The sequence below is a fragment of the Cucurbita pepo genome, unplaced genomic scaffold (genome assembly GCF_002806865.2).
Source record: "Cucurbita pepo subsp. pepo cultivar mu-cu-16 unplaced genomic scaffold, ASM280686v2 Cp4.1_scaffold000102, whole genome shotgun sequence".
Lineage (NCBI taxonomy): Eukaryota > Viridiplantae > Streptophyta > Magnoliopsida > Cucurbitales > Cucurbitaceae > Cucurbita > Cucurbita pepo.
In genome coordinates this window covers 392,999-408,290 of record NW_019646432.1, presented here as the reverse complement: position 1 = coordinate 408,290, position 15,292 = coordinate 392,999, and the positions used below count along the sequence as shown (strand labels likewise).

Genomic DNA, 15,292 nt, shown 5'->3' with positions numbered 1-15,292 from the left:
TTATGAAACTCTCGGTCAAACTTATTCTTTAGACAATCTTCTTTTAATTTGTATATTTGATGTATAGAACTTTCAGTAAAAAAGAAGGTTCTACAACCCAACACAATTCTAACTTGACTGATGATTGATGAAGCACTAATTCAAAGAATAGGATTCTAAATTTAAATCTTAACCATTATCTATAAAATTGTTTTTTAACATATCTAACGTTATTTTTACTCTATATTATGATGCAATAAGGAATAAAAAGAAATTACAAAGACCACCAAACTCCATTCTTTATACCGAAAGAAACGGGCCTTATGTTCAAATAAGACGTGCTCATAAGAGAAGAGGGAGTCCCTCAACAAGGCAAAAACTTAATGAAAACAATTGCTGAATCAAGAATATGTTCGATCATCAGACTAATTTTTACGAGACAGAAAAGGTCTAAAAACTCTTATTCTATGATGTTCATTTACCATTACGCATACCATGGGGTAGAACTCTAAGTTTGAGACAAGTCAATCAGCAGATCATCCTTACGTTCTGAGCACACCTACAAAGATACCCTGCAAGTAAATACAAGTTTTCTGTAAACCTTTACTCGTTAGATTAACTCTATCATAGAAGTCTTGAGATAGTGTTAGAGGAAAATAATTTCAACCCGACCAATTGGAAATATAAACCAAGAGTCTGTAGCCAAAGATTGAAAACGATCAGATGATTTAAAGCTTAATGATTTAGAGGATTACGCCCACCATACATTTCATCCCCCCACAACCCACATTCATACCAGTACAGAAACCTTGTTTTTCCACCAAATTTTTCCTGCTCTGAGGTCCTCAGAGAATAAATAAATAAGTGTAACGGCCCAGATCCACCACTAGCAGATATTGTCCTTTTTGGGCTTTCCCTTTCGAGCTTCCCCTCAATGCTTTAAAACGCGTCTGCTAGGGAAAGATTTCCACTCCCTAATAAATGGTGTTTTGTTCTCCTCTCCTCCCCTCCCCAACCAATGTGGGGACATCACAATAAGGCTATAAGAAAAACTAAATGAATGAATCAACACCTAAAGTATCTGGTGTTTGCCTTGCAGTTATGAAGAATTATTTGCAATACGCCTCAACTATCGGACCAAAGCTGAACAGAACATATAAATTCATATATCCTAAAGTTCCAATCACAATGAAGCAACCATACCAAAAGTCAGTATGCCCCTCTTTCTACTTGTTCCATCCAGTGATTATGTACATGCACAGATAAGCCCCACAACATGCCCAAGCTGAAAACTTTGGCCATAACCATCACTGATTATTATTTTCTTATAGAATTGTGTATACATCGACCAATTGAGCATTTGCACTAATTTCACAAGACTTCCTACCTGAAAGTGCAACTCCAGGAATTGGTAAATTTGCATGATGTTAAGTCCTATCACCCTCCCGACTCAAACTGGAGGCACAATAATCCAATCGCACCCAAGTCTCTTTCTTCCCTCTACTACTGCGTCAGGTTGTTAACTCTTCCCATTCAATTCTTATCTTTTCTTTAATCTCTCCCTCATATCCAAACCATATTTCTTAGTATTCCTAATCTCTTGCACTCCATTCAAAGAATACAGGGGGAATACAAAAGGAACACCCAAAGGAGAGGGGCACAATCATGCAAAACAAGGCCTTAAAGAAAATTACAAAAGTCTTAACATGCGGAAACGCAAAGAGAAAAATGAAGTCCAATCAGGGACCAAAGCTCCCCTATATACTTTTCATCCCCCCTACACTTGGTATTTAGAAACAAGAATCCAAAGTATAGATTGTGTACCTTGTGCCTGGGGTTCATATCTTATGATGTTTGCCATTTTACTTATTTACAATATAAATATAATATACTGTAGTTCTTTTCTAGACTCTTGAACTGATATCGCTAGTTGATGAACATGGCAATCTGCTGCTTTATAAAATAAAAAAATATATAAGAATAATAAATAAAAAATAGTCTTAGCGATAACACAAGGGGCTTGGCTTTCACTGATTCAACTTACAAAAAACTAAATTGTCATCTCGTGGACGAATTAAACACCTAATACTGCATTATTTTTCTTGGAAAAAATTTTAACGTCACATTCCATACATGACTTCTCCATTAGTTCAGACTCGTTGATAATGATATCACATTGGATTGTAATACTAAAAAGATAAGAAATCACAAGTTCACCCATAGTTCAATAAATCAAACCCAAACCAGACTAAAGCAAGAAACATATATCGCTTTATGATCAATAACGTGATAAGAGTTCATTACCTTACCAATTCATTCAACGATTCGAATTGAGAGCCAAAAGCATGTTCTGACCACCGGGCAAGTAGGCCACATTCGGCGACTTGGCGAGGGTGGATGCAATCTCCCTTGATGCTTCAATTCTCCTCAGCTCGATCAAACCCATACCAGCGGCCGACGTGGCATCAGAAATCAACTTAGCTGACTCGCTCTCACCCTCAGCCCTAATAATTGCGGCCCTTCTTTCTTGTTCAGCCTTTGCCACAACAAATTTTGACCTCTCAGCCTCTTGTTGCGCTACTTGCTTCTGCTCAACTGCCTTAGAGAACTCTGGGCTATAGGACAAATGAGTGATGGCAACGTCATCCAGCACAATGTTGAAGTCCTTCGCCCGCCGGACAAGGCTCTCACGCACAAGAGCCGAAACGTGAGGCCGCTCGGTCAAAAGCTGATCGGCATTGAATTGGGCAACGACGGCCTTCAGAACCTCATTTCCAATAGAAGGGAGGACCTTCTCGTCGTACTCTAGACCTAGGGTTTTGAAAATGTCGGGGAGACGAGAAATCTCAGGGCGAGAGAGAACACGTAGGCTCAGATTTACCATCTGAAGATCTTTGGTACCGGAAACAGACGAGAAAGTGTGTGGTCTGGTACGAATATCAAATATAAAGGGCTTTTGAAGCCATGGAATCAAGAAGTGTGTTCCCTCACCGACAGTGTCGTCAATTACACCCCGAAACCGATCGAAGAGGACAGCTCTTTCACCACCGTCAACGGTGTACAGGGAGGCATTCAGAACCGATGCGGCGGCCCCGAGACCGAAAGCAGCACGAGCAATATTGGTGAGAAATGACACAGCGGCTTGGCTGCTACCCATCCTGGAGAGGAAATTGTGATCCGATCTTGAAGTGTTCGAGAATGGTCGATGGGAGAGGGATGGGAGACCGAGGGAGACGAAGAATCGAGATTAGAAAGGAGAGGAGACCGATGGGACAACGGCGCTGGGTGAAGCCCAAGGAAAGTAAAGGAAAGGAAATACGAGGGATTTAGGGTTTATTTAGGGTTTATTTAGGTGCATTCATCTACCTCGGTTCCGTCCGGTTTTGCCTGGATTTTCTAAACCAAAACTGAACCGAACCGACAATCCTCTGTTTTCGCTATATTCAAACCGATCCGTCAAATATTTTGCTGAAACCCGAACCAATCCACTGATCGGTTTTCTTTGATTTTTTTAATTTTTTTATTTTTTTAATTTTATATTTTAAGCATTACATTCTCAAGCTCTTCGAGTCTATTAAATGTGTCACACTTTCATGCTCTTTTTTTTCTAGACTTGTTTTTGTATGTATACAATACATTGTGTATGTATTGATGTTTCTCTCATTGACATTGGTCTATCCACTTCTTCCCTCCAAACATAATATAAATCCATTTTAGCATATGTTGATAATAATATGATAATTAAATTGGTAGTAAAAAGTTCTTCTTACATACCCTTTACCCACTCGTCAATATATATACTAATGTCTAATGTCCCTTCACTACTCAAAATATCTCAATTGCAAAATTATCTCTCCAATCTGTCCATTCATTTGAACACTCAATATGTGTTATTTAATCATTGTCCATGTTGAAAGTGGTTAAATGAGTTGTTGGAATTTGTGTCATGTGTCACAACTATTCTATTAACATAATAGGTTGTGACCCTTAAGTGTGCCCATCCACACACACGAAAACCAAGATAGATGAGTGCTGTAATGTAACCGAGAAGTATAGTGCATCATCCAACACACCATATAAAATGGACATTTAAGCTAAGATGTCGCACAACCAATATTGAGGCAACAACTAGATAAGAGGGGCAAAGATAGGCTTGTTGAAGGATTGAATAAGGTCCCAAGTCTTAACCTCGAAAGTCAGGATTTCACTTTGATGTCAAGTCCATCCATATGAAATATGAAAGCTCACCATTATTGGTGTCAATTGGACACCTTGACACCGAACGAACGCTCAACGACACAATATGACTATTTGACCAAATTATGTCTACACCTGCCATATTGAAAATGCCTCAAAATGTACCCTAGGGGGAGGCATATTGTCAGCTCTCCACCACCCCTAGCCCATGTGGCTTAAGCGAGCTACCCTGTGGCATATGCATGTGCCACAATGAGGGCGAGCTTTGTGAGACGAGTGTCTCGGGTGACTTCCTTTGAAATGAGTCTGTAAATGTGTAGCAAGGACACAAGAGGGTCCAATCCTTGATAATAACCTGGATGGATAAATGTCCCGGATGTCACAATGTTATGAATGATACATTGGTCCATTTTCAATGAGCATGATCGAGTGAGCTAAGTTGGCCGAGGACATCCCAAGACTTGGGATGGCATCATGACATGAAGGTCGTGTTAATTAAAAATCGAGATGAGAATATGAGAATGTGACGTTGCATTGAGAGACCTTGACCTCAAGTAGAGGCAAAATCGAGTCAAATGACTTGACCTAGTGTAGATGCAAGTCGGTTAAGCCGCAGATGATTGAACATACATGCACAAGTGGTATGTGCGACCGAACAAGCTTGGATTCTGCAGAAGTATTATTCGGTTGGCAAAGGCGAACCTTGCCTAAGGTACAACGAAATGACACAAAATGGATATAGGGCTTGGGTTCCTCTCAAGGCTGTCGTGAGTGTGTCAAGATCACAACGCCGCACGGTTAAAAATGTACGACGGTGACACCTTGCAGCTCATAGTTTTTGTAACTTAACATTATCTTATTCAAATGCTTTGTTATTTTATTTTGTGTATAACATTATCCAATATCATGTTTAATCCAAGGTTATTATGGTAGACTTGAATAGTGTGTAGTTAATACATAGGACCATCGTGTCCAAATAATAACCGAAAGAATCTATCGCATATGGAGGGAGTTGGATGTCTTATCTTTGTAGCACTATTGATACAACTCCCATTATAATTGGTTACAAAGATTTGATCTAAATCGTTCATGTAGAAACATATGAATGAGGGTTTCCTATACAATAAGTTTGTTAAGGTTGAGACATGAGATACTTAATCTCTCATTACCAATCTCTTAATTGAGAAAATTAATATTTCATAGAATGATCATATGTGATTCATTCTTAATCTTGAGTGAGTTATGGACTTCTACCTATGACGGGTTCTCCTTTGATTTGTATGGTGACAGTGACTTTTGTAGTCGATTCAATATGTCTACCATTTTGGGAACTTGACCAAATAGGGAGTTAAAAACATAAACTTATTATCTTTAAGTGCTTATTGGGACCCTCTTCTCATATAAGGAAAGTAGATGACTAATTATCTTTAAGTGCTGATTGGGACCCTCACCCTCTTATCGGTCTCAGAGGGATTTAGTATGGTTAGATCACAAACAAATTGTTCATTAGAGAACTAGTAATACTTAAGGTGAAAGATGTAATTATGGAAGTAAAACATACTTTTAGCTCAGTTGTAATTACGAACAAATCGTGAATGATCAACTTGACTATAACGTTCATGTAAGTAACGTTTGGAATCCCTTCAAATAGTGCTGGTAGGGATCAGTAGGATATGCTAGGATGTGATCATGAACTGCCTTATATAATTAGAAAATGGCATGATTGGGCATTTGAGTGAGCTGAAATGATGAGATGATATATGTGTTATATGGGTAATGACGTTGGCCCCTAGTATATTGGGACGAAGTGGGTGAAGAGCTATTTGGACCAAAGTTGGTTCAAGCTACCAATCAGACTGTGGAGAAGATTAAGATGAGGATGCATAAGATCGAGAGTGAATAGAAAAGTTAAGTTGGAGTAAGCTATAGGAATCTAGAGTAAAGTAGGCGAAAAAGTATTCTTGAATGTGATATTGATGAAAGGTGTTATGAGATTCAAGCCTAAAGACAAGTTGTGTAACCTACCATATAAAGGTTTCATGCTGCAACATTGATTTTACAACAAGATCCATATCAAAGCATAATTATCTCTGATATAACTTATAACATAACTTATATCATAGGATAAACATTACATAATACACGTTAAACAATCACAAAACATAGTATATGCAAGGGCCACAAGGCATGTGTCGTTCATATTTCATACAATTCATCCGACAAAACAAGTAGTAAAACCACTTATTTGGTTGACCTACCCCTTCTTACCCTGAAAAAATAGGGACACCTTGTGTCTTTGAACCGATAACCATCTTTCGGTGAACCTAGCCTCCTCCGTCCCTCGAGACCAACAAGGGGTAGTACAGGAATATTCACATGTTGTCCATCGACTACGCCTTTCGGCCTGATCTTAGGCCCTGACTCACCCTCCGTGGAAACAAGTAGTAAAACCACTTACTTGGTTGACCTACCCCTTCTTACCTTGAAAAAATAGGGGCACCTTGTGTCCTTGAACCGATAACCATCTTTCGGTGAACTTAGCCTCCTCCGTCCCTCGAGACCAACAAGGGGTAGTACAGGAATATTCACCTGTTGTCCATCGACTACGCCTTTCGGCCTGATCTTAGGCCCTGACTCACCCTCCGTGGAAACAAGTAGTAAAACCACTTACTTGGTTGACCTACCCCTTCTTACCTTGAAAAAATAGGGGCACCTTGTGTCCTTGAACCGATAACCATCTTTCGGTGAACTTAGCCTCCTCCGTCCCTCGAGACCAACAAGGGGTAGTACAGGAATATTCACCTGTTGTCCATCGACTACGCCTTTCGGCATGATCTTAAGCCCTGACTCACCCTCCGTGGAGGAACCCCTTAGGTTTTGCGTTACTCAAGCCGACATGAAGAAGAAGAAGAAGATATTCCGTGAACTTTCCCGTCGAGTAAGAAAAGGAGAAAGGAAAGATTGAGTAAGATGCACAGAAGAATATAGTCTCAGTTCATTCATGTACCCCTTCTTTACTCACTCAGGTGTCACATGCCCACCAGCTTCCATCTTGGTTCGTCCCCGAAATACATTTTACTGGGAGAGGTACCACTCTAATACCATTTGTAACGACTCATGCTCAAGATTCGGATCAAGATTCAAAATCTAGATTCAACACTTAACGGCTCCAGCATTCTCTTGCATTACCTACTACATGGTCACGTTATTTGTTCCTCGCTTTTAAGAGTGAAAACTATCCCCATAGGCCAACACAAGTCCTTCTATTATGCTTTGTTCTTATTCACATGCATCCTAAAAAAAAAAGTTCAGGAGTCACCCAATATAGAATTACTCCAAGTAAAGCACACTTAATCATTGACTTCCTATGATTAAGCCACCAAAAAGGAAGATACACTTTGTTAGTATAGGTAGTGACTTTAAATTTTTTAATCCTTTCTTAGTCATCCTATCTTCAAGATAACTCTCATTCGGATGTGGTGTCGATTCATTCATATACCCCTTCTTACTTGAGTGTCACACGGTGGCTCACGCCTCAACTTAGTCCCTATAGTTGGCTTACGCTCGATTTGGAGGCTCTAGCTTGGCTTAAATAGCCTATTCAACTGGAATTAAAAATTTTGGACCAATTTATGCCATTTTGAACTGTCTCAATACCATTTTTGATGTTTTTGGGAGTGTTTGAGGTCAATAAATCAAAATATTTAGAAAATTTGGGTAAAATATGAGAGTTAAGTGAATTAATATGTAAGAAATGTCCTAAATATGATATCGTGAAATTTCATAGGTGGAGTTGAACTTCCATGAGCAAAATCAAGCGAATATTAACCAAAGATATTAGTGACTTCAGCTTAAGTCAACGAAGTATGTATCTTACTATTGAAATGCCTTCAAACAAGGTTGGATGAATCAAGTACCTTGTGGTCTATCTATGTGTTATTTCCTATATGATGTGATGTTATGAACTTTTGATAATGCATGTACTTCATAATTTAGTTTTCTTATAAAGTGAGAATTTATCTTAGATAAAAATTATACGTAAAAAAAAACTGTGAAATACACATGAAATAAAATTGGGGCTCAAAACGCTATGAAAGAAAGAGTTCGTCCAAGATCAAGAATTTGGATCCAATTTTGGGCCATTGGGTCGATTTTTATTTGTTTATGAATATCTTAGAAGTGGTTTCGGGTACATGGGCCTTATCCCATATTTTTTTTTAAATTTTTTTTTATTTATATATTTAATATTTTAGAAAATAAAAAAAAAAAAGAAAAAAAAAAGAAGTGGGTCCATCAGATCATCGCTTCCTATTCATATTTCCATCATTAAACCATTTAAATTAATAAAAATAAAATAATATATTCGTTGTTTGTGGTAATGATGCAAATATGAAGTCACCTTTTCCTCCTCCTCACCAAACTTCCCATTTCTTTCATTCTCTACAAATTAGGGTTTGTTTCTCATTTTCACCTACTTTTCTTTTTATGCAAATTCAAATACAAAAGTATGGACCTTAATTCATATCCCCAACTAAACCATTTAATTTTGTTTCTTCATTTAAGATATTATAACTTTTAGATATCAATTAGTGGTGTTCGTGGGTTAGATTAGGTCGAGTTGAGACATTTCTTAGACCGAACTCAATTATTAAGTTTGTTAATTTTTTGGGTTAGGTTGGTTCGGGTTGTAAGATCCCACATCAGTTAAGGAAGAAAATGAAACATTTTTTATAAGGGTGTGGAAACCTCTCCCTAGCATACGTGTTTTAACAACCTTAAGAGGAAGTTCAAAAGAAAAAGTCCAAAGAGGACAATATGTGGCTAGTAGTAGGCTTTAGTTGTGTTGAGAAATAGAATTGGGATTGAAGATGTGTTTTCATTGATATTCTCATATCCTTTAAATAGGATACAAGCGAGCCACTACTACCTACAAATAACGAACATATAAACTAATTAAATATTGAAAATAAAATAAAATATACTCTAAATCAAATCATAAAAGAAATTGTTATAAATGGTATGTCTAGTGGACACGAGACGGTATGCCAGCAAGAACGCTGGGCCCGAAAGGTCGTTACAGTTAGTCCATAAAATATCTATTTATTTATTTTCGGATTAATAAAAATATTTCAAACAAATTAGGGTAAATAGTTGTTGGAAAATAAATAATGAATAAAATAAGTATAAAAATAAATATGTTATGAATAAATTCTTATGGGTCATCAATTTTTTTTTTTTTTTTATAAATAAGTTTTGAGAAATAAAAAAGTGGTCAAATATAGAAAGATTATAAGGGATAGATGGGAGAAACGACACATAAAATACATAATGAGTGGAAGAATGTTTCATGAAAGAGGGTCAAGATCCAGGTCAACCCCACTGACAAACCTTAATTTAATTTAATTAAAATAATTCAATGAAAAGACAGAAACCCACTACCTANTCCATTTTCCACTGTTTTTTTTTTACGTCAATTTTTTCCACAAAACTTAAAATTATTTGAATTATATAAACATAAGTCAATGGGAGGAGAGGTGTTGTTAAACGGCACTCAAATTCAAATCTAATCTTCAAACCCCATTATATATAGATTTAAATTAAATTATTTGTCATTAATAAATATTTTAATTGTTTGTAGAGTTTTGAGGGGTTGGGTGAGGATATCAACCATTTGGACACCTCCAACAATAACATAATTTTTATTTTATGTTTTTCTACTCTATACTTTTTTTTTTTTTNTTTTTTTTTTTTTTTTTTTTTTTTTTTTTTTTTTTTTTTTTTTTTTTTTTTTTTTTTTTTGTAAATTTATTCTTTTAAATTTTCTTTTTTATTTTCTCAAATATACAAAAGTATCTCTCTTTTCTCTCCCAATTTAATTTCTATAATATTTTAAGAAGCTTCCAAAATATATATATATATATATATATAAACGGTTAATATTTTGTCTTAAAAATACACTTGAATTTTAAAAATATTTAAAAAAATACTTTTACACTATCACAAAAAGTTGCATGAAAATTTAAAGTTTTTTTTTTTTTTAAATATTAAAAAAATATTTTTATTATTAGTATATGGATGAGACGATTAGTATCACATTTTATGAACTATCAAAAGTAACGATTCTATTTATATACTAACGATAATGATATTAACTATTTAAAAAAGTTTAAAAGAAAAAAAATTTAAGTTTTAATTCAATTATGTTAGATTGACTATGAGAAATTTCATCAAAATTAAATGACACTTTTTATTATTCAATGATTTAGGTTTTACAACATCTTATACCTGTTAGATGATGAAAGTCCCACCTCGGCTAATTTAGAGAATGATCCTGGGTTTATAACCAAGGAATACTATCTCTATCGATACGAGGCCTTTTGGGAAGCCCCAAAGCAAAGCCATGAGAGCTCATACTCAAAGTGGACAATATCATACCATTATAGAAAGTTCATTATAGAAAGTCGTGATCGTCTAACAATACTTAGGTATTTTATGCGTATTAATGCAAGAAATCTCATTAAATCTTACAAAGGATAAAATTATTTACAAAAATTGAAATGTCATAAATATATATTTGAAAATGGAAAAAGATGCATTGGAAGGCGAAGGGTTTACCATTGGCCTTTGTCAACCTCAAAATCATGTGCGTTGACTTTTAAAACAAATGGTTATTTTTTATTTGTTGACTGAAGCATATTAGATGTGTCCCATTAGACACTCACTACAGTTTATCATCCATCACGTCATACCCTAGATTTTTATTTCATCAATTATGACCCTTAATTAATTACATTCTAAAACTCAATTAAACAAATATTTCTCTTTTTTTTTTTTACAAATTATTAAAATATTTAAAAAAATATTATAATAATTCAACCGATTAAAACATATGTATTATATATATAATTTAAAAACCGAAAGAAAGAGAGAGAGAAGATCGACGCACTAAGAAACATATGAACACGTTTGTGTCCCACGAGACGTGTTTCACTCGAACAAGTTTTAAAGGTTGACTCTTGAAAAATAAAAAGAATAAAAGCTACTTTATTATTATTTGAAAATTTTGTGGTCAAACTCACATGGTTGCACCCTTAGCCTGTTTTTTTTGTAATATAAATCCTTCTTACTTAGTGTTGGTGTCCCCTTTTGTCTCCTCCCTTAATATGGTAGATGCCACTACTTCCTGTCTTCTTTATTTGTATGATGTACAAATCCTTTGAGGTTTTGTCACCTTCTGAACCTCAGCCTGACCGCATTTTGACATCACTCCCTTCATTAATTACATGCCGCCTTTCAAACTTTGCTCAACGTTTACGTGTATAAGTAAAGTTATGAAAATTTAACTTCTGATCTTAAGAAAGAGAGTACATATGAATTATTATTGAACTATAATCGCTTCACATTAGTTACGGCTAAATGGGGTTTTTCAACTTGGAAAGAATGTGGAAAAAAGAGTTGAAGGTTGAAAAGATTATGAAAAGAATGTAGTGTGATAATTGAGTTCAAATGGCACTACTCCTAGTGGTCCTATGATACTTACTAGTACACCACAGCCTTCCACATCAATCCAAACCAAAATTTTTATGTTGCTTATGATTTGTTCAATCGTATTTGGCAAAATTTTGTCAAAACCATACCAAATTGGAGAGAGAGAGTTTGTGAATGTCAATTTCAAGGGAGAAAAAGAAGAAAGCAAAGTGTGATTCATATGTGAAACTGAATAATAATCCCAATTGGGCATTCATTCTCACATTGAAAGAGAGGGTTTGATTGATTTTAGCCGATTGGATTCATCTCGAGAAGATCTAGAACTTTGGAGAAAGAATAAAGAGCTATTGAAGTTAAATTAAGTGTTGGAAAACAAAGGAAAAGGACGAGAGAAGGATGCTCACCTCCTCAAGGTAGATAATGACCGATCCTGTTGAACTATTCAAATTTGGTTCGGTCTAATTGAGTTGTGTTTTGGTATTTTCACTTGATTTGACCAATTTTGGTCTATTTTAGGGCTGTAAAGACTCGTTTTCCAAGATACTTGAGCCATATATTGTCACTAAATGGCTTAAAATTTTTAAAATACATAATAATTTTAAAAATTTTAAAGCATGTGTATTTAATAAACATTAATTCAAATAGGTCGTTGAACCAATATGTAAGAATTTTCAAAGACCTAGGAGACCAAGACACCGATCTAGTAGTCCCGTAACCCATTCACACCCTTGCCTCGACCAATCCATCTAAGCCTCATTTGAAAAGAACTAAAGTAGAATGGATGAGTATAAAAATATTGAGTAAGTAGCTTGCTTGTAGTTCTTAGTTAATTTCTAAATTTTATTCTCATTAAATCATTTGTTATTCATTCCATGTCTTATTTATACTTAGGAGTTTGTTCCTAAGTTATAGTATTTCCTAAGCTATCCCTAGGTTTTTTCCGTCCACCTAAGCTCAAGTTAGGGTCATGGTGGGAAAGTCATAAGTTCTCTTTTTTTTAGATATATGTGGAGGTGGTCAGTTCTCTTGGTTTGTTTTTGGAGTTCTAAGATGTCTTGGTTAGATGTTCTACTTGTCTCTTTTATCACCAGCATCATCATAAACATATATCTTATATCTTATAGATCCTTGAGGCACGACTCCCCCATTGGCTCCAAATCATAATTCTCATCATACCGTGATGAAAACTGCTCTTTAATTATCTAGTAGGTTTAGTTAGCATCACCCTAGCAGACCCTATAAAATAAACATCACAAAGGAGGTTGTGTGTAAACTCTAGATTTCTGACAACCTAAAGTCACTACCGTCATCATAACATACTCTTTTATGCAAAAATAAACATTTAAAACTTTATCGTAAAACATTGTCATGGACTTACATGTTCGAAAATGTCTTTAAAGCGACATAACGAAACATTAAATAAAACAAACAAAACATTAAAATTAAAAAGTCTAAGAAACGAAATACCCTATCCTACGCATGTGTCATGGTCTTTACTTGTGATGTCGTCATCAGCCATACATGGGTGTCTTTTTATTACCTGAAATAGAAGTAGCATACGACTTGAGTATTTTAAGAAATAATTAGTAAGTGACCCCATTGTTGGGGTCAGGGAATGCAAAAACATGCAATTTATGCTTCGGGATTTATCGTTAAAACCATTATAGAGGTGGCCTCCAGTCCGAATAAAATTGGATGTGTAGCACTTCCCTACACAAGACCCGCACGTGCGAGCGTGAGTTTCCAGGCGGTTTGCACCCCCTGGATCCATCATAGTCGGGCTAGTTGTCCATAGCCGGAGTTCCAGAGGCCAGTAATAATAATTTTTATTTTATTTAAAATTTAATATTTTTATTGTATAAAAAATCCTAGGTTATCAATGTAATCTTGGACAGTATGTGGTTGACGAATAGGAGGATCATGTTTAAGTAATAACGTAAGTGGTCTATAGTATATGGATAAGGTTGAGTATCTTGTTTTGGTAACACTATTAATATAACTCACTTTGTAATTGTTATAAATGAATTGATCCAAATTATTCATATGAAGACGTGTGAGTTAGGATATCCTATAAATATCTTGGAGCACTTCCATGGGCATCACACGTCTTTCGTGCGTATATATCTTGGAGCACTTCTAAGGGCATTCCTTACTTCTCTTATACTCACTCCGCTTGGAGCACTTCTACGGACGTCACGACTCTCTCGTGCTCACATCTCTTAGAGCACTTTCACGACATTACTTTCCTTTCTCAAGCTCACTTCTCTCATAACACTTCCACTTTTTGCTTCATTGATGGGTAAGACAACTCCCAACTTAAGGAGTTTGGCTTCAACTCCCAACGTATTATGATTGTGTCTCACAACTATTTTGCCCAATCTGGCACTTGTGACGCACTTGAAAAGTCTTTAATTAACCTTTGGATTCATTTCTCTGACTATCTTGTTTGACAGTTTTCATACATATTGGTAGTGCCATCAATAGATCTATGTTGTCTTCTTCTCGATGATGTTGAACACCACATTTCTGAATAGCGCCAACTGGATCAATCCTAGAGTCTACTAATCCTTGAGCTTCCACTACGTTTCTAGACAATATAAACTGGATCAACCCTAGAGTCTATCGATCCTTGAGCTTCCATACATTTCTAGAAAACATCAACTAGATAAACGTTAGAGTTTATCGATCCTTGAGCTTCTACTACGTTTATGGACAACATTAACTAGATAAACCTTAAAGCCTACCGATCCTAGAGCTTCCACTACATTTCTAGACATCAATTGGATCAACCCTAGAGCTTACCAATCCTTAAGCTACCACTGCTATGTGATCATGGAATCTAACTTCACCCTAGACAAGGGTTCGTAAAGATCTTACTGGTGTAGATAATCTTCAATCTGCATCTTTTAGAAATCGAAGTCAAATCCATCAAACTTCTCAATCTCGATCTCGATCTCTGAATTTTTCATTTTCACAGATTATAGTGTATCTCTCCTAGTTCTGATACCAGTTGTTAGGATTGTACAACTCACACACTTGATCTAGATGAAGGACACAGAAAATAAAAGAGAATATGCAATGAGAAATATAATATATGCGTCACAACTACCACAATAGAAAATGTTGCAGTGGCTAAGGGTTTATATATTATAACTTATAGTAGTTACATATAAGAAAATCCATTTTTAAAACTATATAGAAGAATAAATCAGATTTCATCTTAGAAACTAAATAGGATAATAAATAAGATTCCTTCTTTAAAATTACATAGGGGAATATACATAGGGGAATATACTTACGTTACACTTCCTCAAATTACTTAGCTGTTAAGTTTTTTAAACTCTCAAGTAAACTTCACCCATAAATAAATATCATGCTCCACCACTTCACAAATTCATGATCAAAGTTCTATGTGAATGGCAGCTCAATTCTTCTAACTTTAGCTCTTTCCTCCTTTTAATTGGTCTCAATCCATCTTAAACCAATTTTCCCTTACATAATTTCATGATTTTTCATGAGAATTTGTGATCTTGCCTCTCCATCGCACTTCCTTTTACATTTCAGCTGTTGTCGGCCATGGTGTACGATCAGCCACATTTCACGTTTTTTTTTTCTTTTATAGTGAACC

The 15,292-nt window shown here is 35.6% G+C and overlaps 1 protein-coding gene across 2 annotated transcripts; it reads right to left on the bottom strand.

Moving 5' to 3' along the window:
- Positions 1-253: 253 nt before the first annotated feature.
- Positions 254-3,304, bottom strand: LOC111783822 (prohibitin-3, mitochondrial). Of its 2 annotated transcripts, none has more exons than XM_023664662.1 (2): positions 2,284-3,304; positions 254-551 (listed from the first exon to the last, which is right to left on the bottom strand). In XM_023664662.1, exon 1 carries the CDS (start codon positions 3,134-3,136, stop codon positions 2,297-2,299), a length of 840 nt encoding a protein of 279 aa, XP_023520430.1. In that variant the 5' UTR covers positions 3,137-3,304; the 3' UTR covers positions 254-551; positions 2,284-2,296. The 2 variants fall into 2 exon arrangements, with proteins under 2 accessions (XP_023520430.1, XP_023520431.1); XM_023664663.1 differs by having other exon boundaries at positions 2,289-3,304.
- Positions 3,305-15,292: the final 11,988 nt, after the last annotated feature.